At 42.4% G+C, this 21,369-nt stretch overlaps 1 protein-coding gene across 10 annotated transcripts in view; it reads right to left on the bottom strand.

Moving 5' to 3' along the window:
- sox6 (SRY-box transcription factor 6) overlaps positions 1–21,369 on the bottom strand; it is a 142,203-nt gene that overhangs the window by 85,540 nt on the left and 35,294 nt on the right. For 8 of the 10 annotated variants that reach the window (XM_079457549.1, XM_079457551.1, XM_079457547.1 and 5 more), the window contains 2 exons: positions 9,783–10,029; positions 7,087–7,297 (listed from right to left, as the gene is read on the bottom strand). In XM_079457549.1, coding sequence (XP_079313675.1) covers positions 7,087–7,297; positions 9,783–10,022 — 451 coding nt within the window. In that variant the 5' untranslated portion in view covers positions 10,023–10,029. The remainder of the gene's footprint in view (positions 1–7,086; positions 7,298–9,782; positions 10,030–21,369) is intronic. The other 2 variants (XM_079457548.1, XM_079457544.1) reach the window with 2 other exon arrangements.

Raw genomic sequence — 21,369 nt, forward strand, 5'->3', positions numbered from 1 at the left:
CTGAGAAGAGGGAAGGTGATACGGACGCAAAGAATGGCACATTGAGACAGAAGCAGCTGCTTGTTTTGTCATCTGAAAGTGGAGCGCTCTATTTGGACAGTTTTGGAGCTCCACTAGGTAGCCAAGAGAGGAGCGATTTCTCTATACCGCCTCATGCTCCTTGGAGAAATGTGTGCATTATGTATGTCTGATATGAAACCGTATCAGAAGTTTGGCGGTTTGTTTGTATCAGTCTCTATTCCCTTTTTTCTCGTGTTGAAGGCTTGTCAGAAACGTAACTGTCTCGGGAACTGCAAACGGGAGGGCTATCAGTTTAGTCTAAGATCACAGACTGGCAGAATGCCTCCAATGTACAGACTCAGAAAAGAAAAAAACGATTTCACGTCTGCCTAGCAGGGTGACAGGAGAGTTGACTGGCATAGGGTGGTGGGGCTTTTGATCATGTGTCCTAACAAGCTATTCCAGCGCCTGTCTTCTCTACCCCAGCAGATTTACATTACCTATTCAGACAAAAATGATGGGCCGGATCCCATATGCTGAGAGCTGGCTGGATATACTAACTCGCCTGCACGCTTACCTGCCAACCCTCGCGATCCGCACGTCACCCTGAAGAGCAACTAACACAGCAGGACATATTTTGACATCGGTACAAGCATGTGTGGATTCATCAAATCCACACACTTTATTCAAAGAAGCAGTCCCAGTATTTGGTATACAGTGGTCCCAGTATTTGGTATACAGTGTTACAGTCGGAGAGCGCACAGAAAGCGAGAAGGCCTGGAATGAGTGATATCTGGCCAGTAAACACCGCCTGGGGGATCAGTGGACTTACAGAACAGAGCGCTGGAACATCGTGTTTGAAGCACGTCTCCAGATCTCAGGTTCAGCCCGGACACCAGCCAAGAAATTAAGAAGGTCGGACCTCATCGCGCATGCATCAAGTCAGGGCCCGTGCCACACATCATTACAACAAAGACTGTTATTAATTAGGTGAAATGAAAATCAGAAGAAGATGACAGGGCAGCCAAAGAGAGCAGAGAGCAAAGCTAGCCCCCTCTGCAATTTCTACGAGATCCCTTTCAAGAGGGTCATAAAAATGCTACCCAAATGGCATGCGGTAAAACAGCTTTCTGCACTCAATTCTCTCGCTGCCCAAACCCATCAATCTGCCGATCTCAACGGAAAAAGACACGCGCCGCCTAAAGATATCGAGCTGGATGTTGAAACAAGAGAAAAGTTTCAGTTAGAAATGTATAAACACAGTGTGCCCCCCCATTAAAAATGTATTGCATCACACATGCACAGACAAACATACCAGGTAGATGCTTTAACAGAAGAATGAAGAGCTGAGCACAGATATCCTGGTACACCAGAAGGTAGCGCACACACACAGCTGTTTTTTACCCTGGTGCTCACCTGCTGCTGAAATGGCTAAGGTCCACGGGGGGAGGGCTCTGGAAATATCCTCCCTGCCCCAGAGAGCAGAGTTTACGTGGATGGATGTACCGAAGATTCTGCCCTCCTGCTAAACTCATTAACTCTGACTCAATACACAAAGCTCCAGGTGTATAGAGCCACCGCTTCACTGTTCTGTAACCTCCACTCAACTCTTCTCTGCCCCAGTAAAGGGTTAGGGTTACCACCCCAGAGAAAGCCCTCATCCACGCCACATTAGCAACTGTTCCTGTTGTCACCCAGGTCACCACTGGCTGCGTAATTCACTCATCTTCAGAAAGCGCCTCTTCTCCACCTGTTCGCTTGAGAAGGCGGGTGACATATTTCTGAGTGCGTGCTAAACATGGCTAACAACACTGCCCTTTTACTTTAACTGGGAAAATGGAAACAACTGCGCAAGATACGCTGACACAAGAAACAGAAGTTATTAAGCATTACATTTCATCGCTTTTATGATGGATTTCGGCATTCCGCAAAGACTCAAATAAATCTGATTATGGAAACATTTGAAGAAATTATCCTGAGCTGCATTTGTTAAAACCAAACAAACGTGCAATTTAAAATTGATCGCTTTTCGTTACGGATTGCGGATTGGATGACAGTGTGTGTGGTCTTTCAAGAGAAGCACAAACTGACTAGACATCACAGAGGAATGACAGACTGCATGGACCGTCTTTTTTCCAGCCACTGATCTGAACCCCTGCCACCGAGCTGCCTGCAAAATGTAATGCTGGCATTCAGATGAACAAGGCTCTAAGCATGGATTAGCAGCTAACAAGCTATTACCAGGAGCCACGGCCGATCCTGCCAATACAAGAATGCTGACTAAGTTGGCAGTGCCGGTGGTTCACCGATGGCCAAACTAGAGCAGTAGGCAGCATGCCTTCTTGACTACACGCGGATGCTTCTTTCTAGATCTTTCTGTCAGTTTCAAAGAGCTGCTGGATTGCACAATCACAAGAAAAAGCAGCACTGGACCTTATTGTTCAGATGGAAGTTTAGTTTGTCCAAATAAAGCATTGAGCAAGCGTTGCCAAAGGACGGGGCCGTGTCTAAGCACGCTGCTCAATGTACACACTAGATATTTGGAATTCATTAAACCGCAAACAATCAATTCAAGGTTGAAAAGGGGTGAGCACAGTTCAACCAAATAAAGAAGGGTAAAGAATCATCCCACTTTATCAAAAAGGAGTGTTCATAAATGTGCCAGAGAGAATATCACAGTGTTCGTAGCAGGACAAAGAAAACAACACCCCAGCCGTGGATTCATATATCAAAGTGCACTACTTAAGTACTTTTCATAAAGAGAACATTTAATTGCTTGTGAATCCCACACAAGGTCACCTTCAATCTTTACAATGGATGTTATTTTTTCCTCTTGTCCAGTTTTTTTTCCCCCTACTTTTAAACTACAGACAACCACCATCCAGAAGGCTTTCTATAAATAATGTTTTTACAATACCATCCCTTACAAATTGTAATAAACAGCAGAATACATAATTGCTAGGCCGCCGTGGTAGATGGTATAGCCTCTTCTCTTTTACAGCGAAGGTGACTATTCAGCTTAATGCAGTCCTCTAGACTTGGGCCGGATATTTTCATTCATTAGAGCGGTCACAAGCACTTAAGGTACTTTCAGGATTGTTAGCGGGACAAGAGATGGAGGCAAGCACTGAGATGACAGTGCAGTCTAACTGACTTGCGGTCCAGTTCTAATAGGCCTGATTGAATTTGAGAGCGGTTGACTCTTAAAGCCCCGGCGCACATTCAATTAAGTGTGTGTAAAGACGGGTATGAAGTAGCATCTCTGTCTATAAGAACGTATGCTTTCAGGAATGTTTCAATTAATCTCCCCTTCATTGAAATCAAAGGACACACTGCTGTTTTCTAAACAAACCGATAAGCTTGATAGGACAAATGTGACCTACACGTTATATTGAAGACGTAAAGTGACATCAAGTGATCATTGTCCTTGAACTAAAGCTTCCTTATTTGAAAAAAAAAACAGTTTACTGCACAAATTGTAATGCTGGCTGATTTTTAATAATACGTGCTGGTTTTGTGTTGGTTTGGCTGGTGGACCAACATTGCATTTTACTATAAAGAAATGCTGATCATTTTGGTGTAGTTGAACATCAGGACCTAAATCATGGCATATCCCGGGTTTTTTAACAAATTAGTTGAAATCATGGTACAGGCAGTGGTGTAGTCTACGTGATACACACGTATACGCCGTATAGCCTCAAGGATTTGAAGCATACCCACTTAAAAAAGTGCAAGGGCACGTAACATGTTTTGTCTCAGAAAAGTGTGACGCACTGACTTTTGGACCATTGGTGCAACTGGGAGATATGAAACAAAAGGAGATCATGAAAGGCAAGCATCTAAACTGCACTATTTCAGTGTTTTTGTAAGCCTGCCACTGAAGCTACTGGTACTTCGAGTGATGCTGCAGCTTCAGAAAGCGTCAGAGAAAATGAGCCCGGGTCAAGCTACACTGTTGGCGGGGTCACCCTGTATCGCAATGGCGTCTCAATCGTGTTTCTCTGTTCGTAGATGTATTATACTTTCTGCTGATAAATCACCCCACTGCGTATTCTTTGATATAATGAGCATATTTGTTATCATTAAAATAACTGTAAGGGGATTGTTGGCATACTAAATTGTATCTAACTAGCCAACTTCACAGACGTTCAATAGTGAATCAATAAATAAGGGAGAAAGGGAGAGTTGAGACCCCCCGCCGGCCTTGTGATAGTCAGGCTAGAAACACTGGCAGCAATCTATAAGTGCTGCGGGTGCTTGATAAAACAAAATTATTACAGTTAGCTATCAATGTCAATAATAGGCTCACTTGCACTCATAAGTGTGACTCGGTGTGTGTAAATAAGACAAAAATCTAGTTATTAGTGATGAGCTAAGATTTTTATTTTAACCATTTATTTAAATATGTGACATGGCCTAAGTCAGTCAAAATCAAACTAGATTAAAATCTAAGGATGACACTTTCAGAAGATATTCTTTACATTATGTTGGTTGCCCCGCTGAAAAGGCTAAGGCTAAATGTAACTCTTAACTGGCTGAGTAAGACAGTGATAAACAATTCCAGCAAGTCCCCCCAGCTGTCACTGGATATTGAAATCTTGTTTGCAATAAATCTTTCAGAATGCTCTTGATTACATATAGAGACATACTCTAGGCACTAGTGAGTCTGGTGGTGCTCATGGGTTGTCGATCTGAGATGGGTAAGTAGGCTGGCAGGGGGGTCAAAGTATATTCACTACAACAAACTAGACGACAACACTGGGTATAGGAGATGTTAAAAATGTGTTTGGGGCAAAGCAAAGTAAAACGCAGTAAGGGCCACAGTTGTTCCCTTAATAACGGAGCTGCAATATGTTTAGGAAATCCATTCCTTGTCTCGCATAACATAATAACCTGCTTTGTCGTTACAACAACATATGACTGCCTCAATTGGTAACGGAGTCACGCACAGGGTGATTTTAAGGTTCCGCTGGCTCGACGATCCTACCAAACTCAGAGTTCTTCAAGAACGCAGAGCCTCTCAATTCCAACACTTTAATGCAAACATGCTGAACTCCGAACACTGCTGGTCTCACTTGAGCCCAGGAACTAATTTCTCTGGAACGAGGGGGTTTTGTGGTGTGAGACAGGAGGCATGAGGTCGAATCTATCTCCATTATTAAGGGCAGATTAACACAGCTGTACACTAGAAGTGAAGCACCCTCTCCTGTCTGCACTAAACATACGGGTCTTAAGGATTATGAGCTGCACTTGACCATTTAAATTACTGCAAGAACCGGCCATACCAGCTGGGGCTCATTAGCATAGAACCCTAACCTGAAAGGTAGAGAGTTGCCTGTCTGGAAACGGCCCACCGGGAACAACAGTAGGAACCTATAAGGGTGCGTCTTGTCCTTCACACTATCTCTGGAGACTTTAAAATTGTTTTACGGTTGAAAGCCTTTAACTTTCAAATTAATAATTATTAGAAAACTTTAGTTTTTCTTTAATCATATTCTAGACATAAAGCAAAAAACAATTAAACAAGATATACCTTTCATACATTTATTAAATTGACTTGAATACTGAAAATAATGTTATTAGTATATGTTTCTTTTTTATTAAATACTTTAAAATAAAAAAGGACTACATTTAAAAATATTGCGTTATTGTGATAAATTACCGTTATTAAAATGACTCATACCGCAAAATTAGAATTTTGCCGTAACGCGCGCCCCAAGATACAGTTATAGCAAGCCACTTTAGATCCTATTTACAAAACTGCATTTTGTTTAATATGATACCTTAATTGATAGACAGGCAAATTATAGGTGGAAATATTTTTAGAGAAAAAAAATCTTAAATCAGTTCATAGAAATTTAGATCGCTGTTAAATTATTTCACTCAAAATGAAGCCCCTTTATGATAATGGATGGCCTGTCATCATTTTCTATATCAATTATGAATATGAGAATAACAAGTCTATGTGTGACTGACAGCCCCTCACTCACATTTATTTAATTTATCCTGTTTTCATATTCAAAATATTTTTCTAACCCTCGGCAGTAGTGATATAGACTTTAAACAAACACGGTTAAATTAATATGAAGACCTTCACAGAGAGAGGAGAGGCGGATAAACTATGTGAGAAAAAATACTTTTAACTAAATTATGACCTAATTTATTCCTCTGATCAAGTGTTCAGGCTAAGAGCTTCCCAGATGTTTAAATGAGACTAGTATCCCCCTAAGGAGCAATTCTGTCTGAGTGTGTGCATGTGTGCGTGCGTGTGATATTTGATTGTATAGGTTTCTACTTTACACTAATTACGAGGCGAGAAAATGTTTTAGCAGCTCTTTCCAGTATTTGTTTTTCAGTCGCTTTCCCTGAAGATTGACTCTTCACTGCGGCATGGTATTCATCAAACTATTGATTAATATTGGTTAAAAAAAGTATGAACTGAAAATGTTCCTTATATTTATATAATATAATATTTAATATAATTTTTAATAAATAATACAATTCTGACACCACAGGTGCGTATTTTATATAGAATTAATATCATAAAAAGTTAATTGCGAAATCCTTGGACAGTTCTAGGCTCTAAACACTTGGAAGAAAAAAGGTCTTTTTGGCTCTATTTGAGTTGTTCTGTAGATGAATTTCGCAGCATGAATGCTGTCGTCTGTGCTGAAGAATAAAAAGGTAATGTTCCTGGCGTCAGGTTGTGGCGTGTGTTTTATGGTCTGAGAGTTTGGTTTGGCACGGCCCAGAGACCACACTTAAGCTGAGGGGTAGTGCCACCCACTCTTTGTCACACTGGACCCGGTTCAGAACAAACTGGAAACATACTGAAGCCACGTCAGTCCTCCCAGGTTTAACGACTGTGTGTGCGTGTGCAAAGTAGGAGAAGAGAGATGGATTATGTAGAATGGACGAAAAGACGAGAAAAACAGAGCAACTGAGGGGATCAATTCAGGCTTAGTAGCCGAAACTAGAAACAAAATACATTTAGGATATCTGTGCATGTACCGTTACAAACAGACATACAATGTAACTTCCCTTACACACATCTCCCAAATACACAGACACAGTAAAAATGTGTACCGTCTTGTTCTGTCTTTGTCATCTCCTCTAGTTTCTTCTGCTTCAGTGTGTCCACCACATCGGCCAGGCTTCCTTTGCGACGCTCTGGCGTACCGAAGGCTGAGCTGCTCAGCAGGTCGCCACGCTCCCTGGCCCCCTCCTCTGGCTTGTGTGGAGAGGTAGAGTTATTCCGGAAGGAGTACAAGGAACATACTTTATTGCTGTCCGATTCCTGCAGGAAAACAAAATGGATGTTTTGGTCAAAAACACTTAATTTTATGAATTAATGAAATTAAAACAGCAATGTGGTCCAAAGAGCGTAAGAAAAAAAACTTATGTTATGCTTCATATATTTCTTTTAAATTATGTTCAACAACAAGCTAGCTTCTGGTTGATGATGGAAGTTATTCTGGTCTACCTGCTAGATCAGTCCAACAATCAAGTTAAACCATTAGATCTTCACAGGAGTAAATGAACAGTAACTGTTTTTAACAGGTAAGACGTGCGTGTTTGAGCTGGAATAGAGTGCTGTGAATTTTGTTAGTTCTCTAACTGGTGGCTGTTTCTCACTGAACCCTTAGGGCCATCATAAATCTGGGCTTCGTCTCTAACTGCTGTTGTTTTGCGGTCCCACCTGTGTGTGGTTTAGTGGTTAACTGGGCTTCTGTCTGCAGCTGATAGTTCAGTGTTCCCTGAGCACTTACGCAGAGAGGGAAAACAGAGCAAAGAGGGAGAATCTGTTTGTCTGATCCTAGCACACTATCACTTAACTCCGCACAGTATAATTGAGAAATGTGAAATGCAATGCTAGTGTATTATTTCAATGAGTGAGAACTTCTGCAGATGGAAGTCTATGCATAAACATCAGATGAATTTAAAACTCGTTACAGGCTAAAACCTAATAAAACACAAAGCTGCATTAGCGACAAGTCTTGACAGAGACAAGAGTTTGGAAGGAGGATAAGGGTGTAAGCGTGCTACATTTCTGAAACATTTGGAGAACCAGAGACTGATATTTGTGCAGTCTGATTATGTGCTGCTGCAATTGACCCAGTAGAAATAAAGTTTCAAAATCAAAATTTTATTCAAAATCTCAGGTTTTCCTACCAGAAAACAATGATGTTACATGAAGAGCAAATGGCTTTCCTGTTTTTTTTTATTTTTACCGAGAAATCTTTACGATGTTATAAACTTGGTTCAGATTTGAGAAAAATATCACACAAATTGTATAGCTTAATATTACTAATTTGAAATGTTATTTACACAGACTGTACAAGCTAAACATGTACATACAATTAAAATAACAACAAGAACCTAGTATATTAATGCCCAAAACACATAAAGTAAGAATCGGGCATTCGACATCAAACATTTTAAAAGAAAGAATTACAAAAATAAAAAAATGTATTCTCTTCTGATGCAATAAAATCTCTTGACCATCATATCCAAAGAAGCACATCCAACCAGCATTATCTGAAACGCTTTTCTAAATACACAACTAACAAGAGCTCTCTGTTATTTAATTACCAAACAACCACCTGAGCAATACTGAAGGTGAGGAACACAACTAGAAGGACAATGGGAACACAGGACAGTAAAAAGCGGATTACTTCTCGCCCCTCTAGGACACCACTATGATGAGTTACATTAACTCCCTTTGAAATGTTTTACAAAGCCACCTGTCTGAGTATCTACTGCACATATAGTAAGTGACCACACTATTGTCTGCTTTTTCTGTCACTCAACTAAAGCAAATTTAAAACATCAAAATGGAATCTGAAATTTTCCTGAAAAACATACAGTAAACAATGAATGCATTCTTTCCCTCGTGACAGAATTTGGTAGCTTTGCCCGTGAGGGTTTCCACACTGGTTCTGTCAGTGTCCTTGTTCTGGCTAATTAAAGCGGGGTCAGTGTCCGGATCTCACGGAGCTGGGGGAGTCCAGACCTCGGGGCCTGTCGTTGTCACCTAACTCTGGGCCAACAACAAGGGAGGGAGGGAGGGTTAATAGAGAATTCCCTTTTACAAGCTCTGAACAATAAGCGACTGTCAGCCCCGAGTTTGGGCCCTATGCCTCATGGTCTGTCGAGACCACCGCTGAGTCGTGGGAGGAAGGGTGGGTGGGGTTGTTCCCACTCCCGCTCATACGTTCTCATTGTGCCTCTATTTATAGATTCATAAAATTGCTCTGACGTGAAATGAAATTCAATACGTTTTCTTTTTTCTTCACTTTTACAGTATGAGGGATCTCCAGGCCCTTGTGGGGGCTTAGACTTCAAAGCCAAGTGCTTGGCAAAAGGCAAAGTCTTAAGTCTTCATTCAAACGTGTTCCAGAGAGGCCTGCTCTGTTCTGGTCATGTCCTTGGGATGTGCATTCTCCCAAGCAGGAGTGCTTGTGTGTGCGTTTTGAAAGAATACACAGTGGCATACGTGTGGAGTTTAACCCGCTTGTAATGTCACGATAGGACTGTTGTGTTAATATCGTAAGACCGTAATGTGCGTGAAGCATCACCATCGGAAAATATCTGCAGACCAACAGAGTTCTAGATGAATCATCTAGACCAGACAGCTGTCATTTTCTGAAACCTGCCAAGTGTCTTTTTTAACTCATTGAAAGAGTAAAGAAACTACACGTACTCTGTGTTAGCACATGCAAATTAGCTATGAAAAGCTAAATGAGCACATCCCTGGCAGCTCTACTGTGCACAGCTCTCACCATGCGCTGCTGGGCCGACATCAGGCTGTCCCAGTCGGATTCGGGTGGCACGCTGCTGCTGATTGGCTGGAGCTCCTCCGGGGGAGGTTTGTTGTGGAGCAGATTGTGCAGGGGCAGCTGAGGAGCGGCCAGCAACTCGGAGTTCTCCTCCTTTTCCCAGGACATGCGCTCCTGATTCACTCCGTCCTCTCCACCGTCAGGGGTCGAGGTGAACGGAGAGGTGGCTTGCTTGGAAGACATTATTCTGCTGAAAGAAAAGAATAAAAAATATGTGTCACAAGATGGATTCAAGCAGGTGTTGCGGCAACACATCAATATCACTCCAGGTCTGCAGAAAAAGTGGCAAAGGGCTTTGATTTCTCAAGACAGGAAGTTCTGGAGCTCAGTTAAAGAACCCTAATGTTTTATTTCCTCTGTATCACCAGCGCATTTAAGTTCACTCGCACCAGCCACGGCTCACATCACAAATATATGAACTTGGCTGCCGTTCTGAGCCTGGGCGCCCCATCCAACCCCAGGATTGGACCGGTATCAGAGCAGGGGAGATCCTATCAATGGCTCTGTGCTAGGCTCGTCCTAGGCACAGGAAAAACGGCAAGCACTGGGGTCCCTCTTAATCCTTTGTTTAATGTAAATGGACGTGCTGAGCTACGTCTGGAGAGGTGCCTGAGGCCCGATCCCCCGCCCCAAACCTGATTACCGCGCTAAGAGGGTTACCATACCATGTAACCCTCTCTTATTAAAGCGCTTACCCTGCCACCAACCACCAAAAGAGCTGTGACGTTCAAACGCTAACATTTAATGGGATTTCAATCATTACATTCATATTAAGTCATTAAATGCCCAAATGTGGCATTTTCCTTCATGTCGTGTGTAATCATGCTGTTCTGCTTTTGCAATTGTTAGGATTCATTGGAATAGATTAGTATTGTGGCTGAGAGGAAGTGACTTTGCAAGAATTTATTGCGAAGTTCCATTCCACACTCACCAATGAGTAAATTGACATTTTAGAACTGAAGCTTTTCCCAGTAAAATAAACGTGATTAAAAAGGTGGATGGGATTCAAACCAGATGAACAAATATGTCAAAGTAATTGTAAGCAAACACAACATGGCAGGGGCAAAAACAAACAGAAATGCATAAAACCGGTCTGGACAAACATACAGAAACAGGTCACTTTCTAAAAGGAAAAAAGCACTTATCTGGCTAATGTATTTAAGATTAGTTTACTACTTTAATTTAACCAACATAATGTGTCTACCAACCCTCATTTACTCCTTAAAGGGATAGTTGACCCAAAAATAAAAGTTCTGCCATCATTTTTCACCACATAAAAATATTACACTCAGCACTTTTTTAATATAATGAATGTTCTTCTGAGCATACGGGTCTGAGGTGAACATGGTGTCTTCAAGAGACCATGGCAGAAACATGCAGCAGAGGAAGCCAAAACGCAACTGCTAGCAGCATTAGCATGGACAAAGGGCATTCTCGGTCAAGGGCTGCAGGTGAGCTAATGTCCTTCCACCGCCCACTGACACTGCTGGGAGATACGAGAGAGGCAGGCTGGGTAATGAAGACAGCCCAAGGTGCCTCCAGAACGCCATCTCCCAACCCTGCCAAGTTTTCCAGCATGGGGCTCATCATGGGACGAAAACAAATTTGACACCGGGAGAGATTATTTTAACACCAAACTGTGAGTTAATCTGTTCACGTGCACAGGGCAGCCGTGCACTCGGGCTCATGAGGGATGTGTGGCCTGCTACAGGCTGTCAGGCCCAATTGCTCTCAATCCCTTTAAAGTATGACTGCTTCATTTGAAGATGTGCCATCAATTTGCACACATGGCTGAGCACTTAAGCCAGTTTACACTCTCAATATGAATTGTTTAATGTAGTTCAATAAATGAGCTTGAAAAAAAAGCCTGAGTTGCCATATTGTCTCACACTTGTTGTAATCACAGTAATGGCAATTGATATAGCGCGGCTATTTTACGATGCTAACTAAAAAAATTAAAAACCCACAGATCCATGAAAGATTAGTTCTGAGGCCAAACCAGAAACGGACAATGGAAGTCAATGGAAGTTAATCAAGCAGGCTAGCGCAGCTGTGCAAACACGCTAAATCTGTTAGTTAGCGCTGGGGAAGGCACCAGAGACCCAGACCACTACTCGCCCCTATTTTCTTTAGCAAGGCCGAGCCCTCAATTTTAATCAGCCAATAAATTGTTTCCTGTCATTATATCAAACAGAAAGCGATCTCTGAAATTGTAGAGCGTTAATTGAAAATCAAAATTAAGAGCAAAGTTCAGGGAGAGCGGAACGTCGCTCGGAAGTGACACGAGGACCGAGGCAGGAGGAGGAGAATGTTCACTTCGAGCATGAGAGAGATCTGTGATTCTGCTCCTATTTTTTATTCATGGATCCAAAGAGCCGGAGCTTCCAGCACAACAACCCCCACCACACATTCATCTTCAATGGAGTGCAAGTGAAACAAAGCACTTCTTTTGTATTACACAGTAAATCAAGTGGTATTATTTTACCTCTAAAATATTCAGTCTCCCAGGCCTTCCCCTCAAGTCTCCAGCCATCAGTCAAAGTGCTGAGGCATGAGAGCGAGAGAGCGAGAGGCTGACTCCATCCTCTTGTAACATGTGTCTACAGCAATTTTATTCGAAAACGCAACAGATCTGAGCCAGGGCCCCGTAACAGTATTTGTCAGATGGAGTTAATAATTCATTAGGAGAGCTCGGAGGGCGTCTCAGCTTGTGTGCACAGCCAGCATAGAGTGCAGAGACTTGGGAATGGGTTCATGGGTTTTACACTGTTCCCCCCAACCATAACAATCCCCCCACCCAACGCCAGGCCCCTCCGCACTAATCGGCACCCACAGCTCCAGCGACACTGGAAAATACAACAATGTGGACGTCATTTAGATGGAATACATTAAAGAGGGCTGCTCCTAGATGGGGTTTCCAAAAACACACTCCAAAATCATTTAATTCCTCCCTATACAAGCCATAAAACAAGAATCTGTTGCAGTTCTATGTGGTCTGTGACAGAGGAGGAGCTGCTGAACGTGTAAAAGAGCTCCGCCGAGAGATACAGCGTCATATTTCATCAAATTAAATTCTCTTTACATTGTGATCCGTCAGGCGCTTTTCATAAAAATAAACACCCGTGATAGAGTCCTGTGAGCCACCGTAGCGCTTCCTTTTATTCTAATTAATAATTCAATCTGTTTCTCCAGTAAATAAGTCTGATCTGTTGCCCTTTGTGCATATTAAGCAGAGAATATATCAACTAAGCCAGAGTGGCCTCATATGAATTCCTGTCAGTCCTCTACAGCTCAGGCCTGATTACACAATAACAATGGACAGCTAACAAACCAAACCAATCAATAAGTGTATGGCAGCACAGCTTGCCTTTTTCCAGTCAGTCAGACAGAGAGAAAGGGTAGAGAAAGGCCCCATATATAGCTGACAATATTGCAATACGTTTATGAGGATTAGGTGTTAAGTTCTCGCCGCGAGTTCTCATGTAGCCCGGAATGCTTCGACTCATGAATTGTTGTCACTGCTAATGTTTCATCACGCACAGACTCCTATTTAATTGCTCAGTGCCATAACAAGATGTTAACCCACCCACTCGCACACACACAAAAAAACACCCAGCGCTGGTGTTCCTTAGGGGGCCTCATGACTGGAGGCCATGTGTCTTGGGATATCCACTTTCGCCCCTTCTCAATCGTTAGAAGCCCCCCGCTCCTCTGTCTCTGCCATGTCTTTCTGTTGCCCTTTTATAGACAATGGTGATAAGTAACTCCTGAGCTATGGTGTCACTCCTGCCCCGACCCACTGTCACCCCACACTCCCCCCACAAAAAACCACAGGCAAAGCAGACCCCCTAAATCACCAGTCACTCCTGAAAGGAAATATTAGAAGGCCAGTTTGCTCTCCAGTACCGCCACCCAGACCTATATGAAGAGAAATAATCAAATAAAAGAGGGGAAAACAAGGGGACCATTGTTGAAGCAGCTAACGATGGGTGAGCTGAAAATGGCAAAAAGCTGCTTTATGACAGGGCTTCAAGTTTCCACGGGGAACGGCACACACACACACACGCCTGAGCGCACACATGTGCGCTCACGCAAACTCGCAGGCTTTTAAATATAATAGGAGGCGTAGATTTAAGTCAGAAAACGATAAAAGTTACAGTACCGTAAAACTCTAAAATAAGAAAAGAACATAATTAAAAGACGTTGCTATTAAAAATGTTGGGAGTTACGAGAATGCACGAGAGTTTAAAAAATCCGAAACAACACACTTGAATGAAATTCCTCCAAGTGCAAATACATACATGTATTGTGTAGTATTCCTGAGGAGAGTTAACGTGTCAAAGCATAATAACATGTGTTTATGATAACTGTGCCACCTGTGGCACTAAACTAAAACAGCACCAAAATCCCAACAATTGTAAAACAAGTGAAAAAAAGCTCTTCAGATTACACTGCAACAGTATAGATTTATGATATATTTTCAGTACTTTTTTTGACAACAGCACCTGCTGCAATCATAATGGTCAGCATTCAATAACTAACACAGACCTTATTAGCAAACAACAGTATGTTACTAAAAATGCATTATCCATTCATCGATACTAAACAAAAAAATGTGATTTCCTGTGGCTCAGTATGCGCTAACAGCGGCAAGGTCACAGGTTTATTCCCAGGGGCCTGAACATAGTCAGAAACAATTGTATAGTACAATGCAATGTATGTCGCTTCGGATAAAAGTGTCTGTTAAATGCATCAATGTAAACGTAAACACAACAGCACTGATTTCTGTCAATACACCCGCTGATATGTACACGTGTCCTACAGAGGTTCTTCCATAAAACCGATGAGCCGACCGTATGTCTGACTGTAAATCGCACAGATGACAAAGTTACCTGTGAAACCGGGGCTGTAAAAGTATAATCCCCCTGTGGCTGTTTAGCACCTTTGAATTATCACCTTCCATTGTGCTTGTGCAGCCTAACCATGCATGAACTCAGATGGGTTAGAAGGAAAGAACGTCTTCTCTCTGACCCAGTGAGCAGGAAGTCTCGCTCGACAAGACGATCGGAAAACTGTTACTTATTTTATCTGCTCCGTTCTGCACTTCAGATTGAAACTTCCGATAAACCCACAGGACATCCATTAATCAGAAGCGACTTCCTAATGAACAGCACAGGCAGAACATTAACAGACATTTTTTCTATGATATTCTTCCTCTACAGGTATTAACTGAAATATGAGTTGTTGTCATTATGAATATTTTTTGTTAACATTCATGAGTTGTTTAAACAAGTTAGTATTTATTTTGTTAACGAAAACAACTCCATTAAAAATAGCATAAGTTAAAATGCTCGCATTATTTAAAATGTATTATTTAAATAAGCATAATAGCACAATTTTGAAATCTTTTTTGTTTTACTTGTCATTTGCTGCCACGACTAAATCGAAGACATTAAATATTCAGGGAAATACTTGCACTCTGAGTTGCCTGACATAATTTAGATACACAAATATTTTGTTTACTGTCAGGGATCAATTTAAAGCCGTTTCATTTTCTCTTCACACAACTGTGGCTCAGTTCACAATTTAACATTGGAATAGAACTTTAAAACCACGCAGAAAGTGTATTTTAAATATCAAAGATTGCATTGTCCTGCATTCAAAATTCAGATATTAAAAAATAATTTTTTAGTTGATTAGATGGTCAATTCAAATGAAAGAACAGCTGTCCCTCTCACTGTCCTCAATGTGAGTGAGAGATAAGTGTGTGAATGTGTGTGTATCAGGTCAGTTTACACTCACATACTGTCCCTCTGTGATCTTCTCTGTTCCTCACACATCACTTCTGAGGTGGATGGCATAACATTTCCCGAAATCCTTAATTTCTCATACACACACAAACGCACAACAAAAAAGCTTGCGCACAGAAACATCCACCGCGCTGAACGCAGTCACTCACACACCACATACAGACACACAGAACTGAGCGACCGGCGGAGCAGCTGTTAAGCCCCTCCGCTCACACACGCCGCCTCGCTCCTGCACGCGTCTCTTTTTGGTCCCCGTGCAGCTGGAGAAAGACTCAGACAGGAGAAACGCGGCTTGCTGTCTTTCTATCTCTCTCTGTGCAGAAGTTCGGGGCCCTACGTGATGCAGTTCCCAAACTGCCTGGTGTCAATGCTGCAGTTTAGCGAAGTTTACAGCCAGTGAAGCCGTCAAGCAACCGTCAGCCTATTTGCTGAGCAACAGTGGAGCTTTGTGGTTTCCCTCACAGTTGACAGTAAGTTATGAGCCCTTTGTGAGCGCAGGGGAAGGAAAACAGAGATCGGAATTTGGCAGGAAAATATAATACAGAATTCTCCTGTCTGTGGAACCTGAATTCTTTTTTTCTATCTTTCTCTCTCTCACTTTTGTGGAAACAATCAAGCATTGTTGGGGGAAAGAAAAGCAATCCTGACAGATGAAATATAGAGGCCCCTTTTTGGAAAAACAGTAAACAAAGCACCATTCAAGGACAGGTCCTCTCTGTCATTTAAAAAGATAGTTTTCTTCAGAGCCGTGGACTTTATAGGAAGAGTCAACAAATCAAGTGTAAAATCTCCCACAGTCAACAGCTACGAAGTGAGGAAGAAAGAGAGAATAGAGTGAAAATGCAAAGGAAAGACTGAGGAAGTGAGGGGGCCAGTTCTGCAGGTTTGCAACAAAACAGATATATTCAAAAAGGGGGGTTGGGTGGTGGGATTTTTTGTTAAAGAAAGAAACAAGTGAAGACAAAAAGAAAAAGAAAAGTTTTTTCCAAACTAGCCAAAAAAGCGGACAATGGCTAATTATGAGGGAGTAATTTTGCCGCCAGAGGACTGCAGAGAATGAATGGAGGCATGAAAGGCTGAGGGCTATTCAAGCCCGTGTCAGCGAGAACTGTATGCTTACAGTCTTCAGTCTGGAGCTCATGAGGTCATCATTGGCACTCAGTGCCCAGAAACCTTGGGCTGGTACAACTGCCGCTTGGACATCTGGAATGCCGGCACACAGTGCCCTGCTTTCTCCAGCCACTGTCCCCCAATTCCTTTTCAAAAAATCCTTTTCCAAAAATAGGATGCTTTCTTTACCAGTCGCTAGTCAACCAAATTGGAAAATTTGCAGCGTCTAATGAAAAGAAAAGCTGTTTTGTTCTCTTTCATTCTCAGAATTTCTGTGGGGGAAGAAAACTAAGGGAATTACCTTTGACGCTGCTTCGTTTGAGCTGCGCTATTCCAGTTCATTAGTTATCCACCTCTAATTGTTCTGGAAGGTTTTTTTTCATTCTATTCTTTGTCATGAACTATTTTTGTGACCTAAACTGGCTTTATTTCGCATGCATGCGTTCTTTCACTAATAGTGTGCTCTCTCCTCTAGGCAACAAAAAAGTGTTTTTTCCCACTGACATGACATGTAACAGAGGAGAGGAAGTAAGAATTAGGGAAAACTCCATAAACGGGAAGGGATGAGTATTGCGAGAGAAACTAACAATTTATGCGACACGTCACTCGGAAAATTTAAACGAGCCAGTTCGTTCGCTCCACCCAGATGAGGCCATATGAAGATGGCTGACGAATCACAAGGGTCAGCCAGGACACATCTCAGAGATCTACGATTAAGCCTTATTATGCTGGGCCAAGTGACATTGATTGCCGATTTAAACCTCTGAAACTAATTCATTCGCCCCCGTTCGACAGAAAGCAACAGTGTGTGGCCACGGTGTCAGGTTGGGCGAAGGGGGCTGAATAAAACCACCCCTGTAAACGAATGGCTGGCACTCATGTCTGTCAGGAGGTGGTTAGAAGTTCCCCACATGACTGACAGATAATACACAAAAAGGACGAGCGCAGATGAGACGACGAGTGCGAGATTCCGTCCATCGATCTGTGTAATTGCCGCGAAAATCTGGCTCAGGGAGTACATGAAGGGTCTGTGTTTTAGCAATTCTAAAAAGGAGCAGCCCACAGAGCAGCGCGAGAAAAAACGGCAAAGTGAATATGAAACACGTTGAAGCACGGCCTAATAAAACCAGGAGCTGACAAGCATGGTTGAACAGAAAAATGTGCGGTAGATTTGTATCCGGGCCAGAAAGCAGGCACATTACTGGATTAGCCGCTGACTGATACAGAAAATGTCTCGCCCGTCCTGCAATTAAACTGTTAAACTATTAAACATTCTTAAAAATGTTCTCAACAAACTGGAAAAATTTTCTCAAGGACGGGCGACGTTATGAAGGTCTGCTCAGTTTGGTAACAAGATATGTGTGGCAGCCGCAAGCGGTCAGAACCTTAGTGTAGTCAACTAACACCTTCGTTGGTGTATCACCCTCCGTCTCTCTTTTTTCTCCTCACTCTTTTCCTGGCAGAGGCAGGCATATGCATCATGACGGGTTTTCAGAATGAAATCATTAACTAAATAGCTTTTTAAAAACCCACAAGTTTGTGACATGGGTGGTGTGTATCTGTCTCTGGCTGCCGTCCATTGCTTTCTGGTTCCCATGCAGGCCGAATTCAGCCTCTGTTGTGGTCTGCTGTCACCACAGCCATCCCACTCCATGCGGCCGGGACCGGTCTCCGCGACTGGCTCGGGCCCCTACTGAAATAATCGTGTAATCTCAACTCCGCTCCCCCAAAATCGTGCGGCCTGCCAGTAGCACAAAGAGGCCTTTTGTGTGCACGTATATGCGTGTGTTCTCAATACCGACCGTATGGATCATCATCACTGAATCAATCAAAAACACATTAAACAAATACATGTTGTGAGCTGAGGACTGAAGTCATTCAGCAGAGGGATTGTGGGAAGCGCGAATGAGCAAGGAGCATATTAACACCACTTCTGTTTGTCATGAAATGCACAGCACATTTATGACTGAGAGCATGGTGACGTGAGATCCGTTTCTCAGTTCTCGAGATTAGAAAGAGGCTGAAAAAATAAATAAAAATGAAATCAAACTATTACTTTATTTTACCGTTTTATTTTACAGAGGTTCCACTTATATTGGAAATGCGGTAAATGTCAAATTACAGTCATTTTACTTTACAATGAAAGTTATTTTGCATTTTTTCCTGGCACCGCAGCTGCTGAAAAATAGTTTTTTACAGAGTAGAGCAAAAGACATGAAAATGTCCACATGCTGGCATGGACAGTCTTAAATAAGCTAAGCAAACAGAGGGAAGGTAAACAGGTAGTGAAGGCCGGACAAATATTTGATAAGCGGATACGCATTGTGGCTGTGTGTAACGTGTGGCACGGTTCTTCCCGCTCCTCCTCCCCTTTATATCACCATCTCTCTCCCTGCAGTCTACGAGGTAGCAGATGTGCGTTTCACAGCCTGCCGAGTGTGCAACCAATCCGCAAACAATAGCTAGCCTCTGACAAAGGTCATCTTTCGCAAGCCACCCGTTATCAGAGGCTAAAAAAACAGGCAGCACGCAACCAGCCCATGCTCAGCCCACGTTGTCCGACATCGTGTGGCACCCCACGTCGGCATGTGTTTTTAACCTATTCGCTACAATGCTACTTGAGCCCTCTTAATAAGCCAATTACACAAGTTTAAGCCACCTCTTTGACCTCAACTAAAGCTAACAGTGGGTGTAAACAAGTACAATCCTATTAACCTCATAAAATACACTGAGGCAGGCTGCAGCGGTTCAGGTGCTAAAGCCTCTCTGAATCTTAAGTACAGCGAGTTTGGTCCACACGAGCAAGCAAGCTGAGCTTTGTGCTCCCAAGTAGGATCGTAAGTTAATACACACCAGTTATTAAAGCACTCGTCGGAATGGATGCGATATTCAGATAGCCTGCATTAAGCCTTTCCACTTACGCACTTAAAAACAAACACGTCCTCTGTCATTACATTAATACACATTTAAAGCAGGAAACTCCTGAAATGAACACTAATTACAGCATAAATAGACCCCATAATCCACCAGTCACAAAGAAACATAAAGAGCGCCTTTTCCCTCGCCGCTGCAGCGGCTAAACAATTTAGCATTGTGCTTGATGAGCCCATTTCATTTACTTTGGCGGCACTTTACTTTCTTAACTGTTCCTCTCATCATCACAGAAGAAAAAACTAACTTTGGGATTTATTTTTTATGAATTCAACTTCTAAGTGTTTCCTCTTCAAATCGAGAGCTGCATTATTCATACGAGTGCTGCATTTTAAAGGCGACAAACAACGCGTTTTATGCAGCGTTATGAAAGCATAATGCTGCAGATGCTCCTTCTGTTTTGTTCCGGTGTCACCTCGATAGCAAATGGAGACATGTTTTAGGGTAAATATTTAACAGTGGGCTATTTAGCCAGATGAGTAAAGTGTGTGTACGATATGTGCCTTATTGTGTGCCAGAAGACGTTCCCACCAGGAGTCGTTTCTGAAGGGATGATAAATACGTCAGGTCCATTTCATTGACTGTATTATTTCAATCCAGTGTGATTGTGTCATCCAGTTCAGCTCATTTGACTGTAATGGTGTAATGCTTGAAGCGTGCATATACAGTATTCAAAGCTCTATAACCGCTTTTTGTTGTGAGGGGATGCCCCGGGTCAAGCATTATGGCTGGTTGTATTAGAAGTGTAGCAGACCAGGAACAAGAGTTAGACATAAAATATTTAAATCCTAAAAAAATCACAAATCAGCAACATAAACATTTTAATTGTGGACTAACTATTAATTTACCACAGCAGCTTCAGCTCCAACAGCTTTGGCTGCGGGAAAAAATTGAAAACAATTTAACTTTGTGACTGACAGGTTAGGTAATTTAATGCAACCACTTCACTAGGCCCACTACTTTTAAGGCGCTGAGTATCTCTTCGCCAGTTAGTGGGCATCTGTCTGTCTCCTAGTCTATGTGTAATGTGGTATGTCACATTATGAGCTCAAGAGTCAAGTGTAGATTACAGCACTCCAGAACCCTTGCTATTAAACTTTAGGGAGAGCGGCTCAGCCCTCACGGGCGGACGGGAGGTGTGTTTATGTGGATGTGAGTGATTATATAGTGAACCCAGAGGCCAAGGTTTAGTTGAGACAGGCAGACATGACAAGCAACGGTGCTTCAAGCACTCCAAACTGAGTTTCTGCACCCTGCCTTTGCCTTACCAACACCCATTTTAAGGGTTTGCATCATGGCTTGTGTAAGAAGGGTGGTCAGGGGAGCTACATAGTGGAGATACCTCATACTGAGCAAAACTCCCAACATTTTAGCATGTTTACAATGACCGCACTGGTCAAAATGCTTGAAAAACTAAATCCTATACCGTAAGACACTAAGGTGGGTCACAACGCAGAAACATGTCTTACTTGGGCCAATATAAATAGAAACTTAAAGGGATAGTTAACCCAAAACAGACACAAAACCAATCCAAGTTAATGGGTACCGCCGTTGTTCGGTTATAAACATTCTTCAAAGTATCTTCGTTTGTGTTTTGCAGAAGAAAGGACGTCATACAGGTTTGAAATGACTAAACGGTGAGTAAATAATGACGGAATTAGAATTTTTGGGTGAAGCTT

This window comes from Barbatula barbatula (assembly GCF_947034865.1).
Source record: "Barbatula barbatula genome assembly, chromosome: 1".
NCBI lineage: Eukaryota > Metazoa > Chordata > Actinopteri > Cypriniformes > Nemacheilidae > Barbatula > Barbatula barbatula.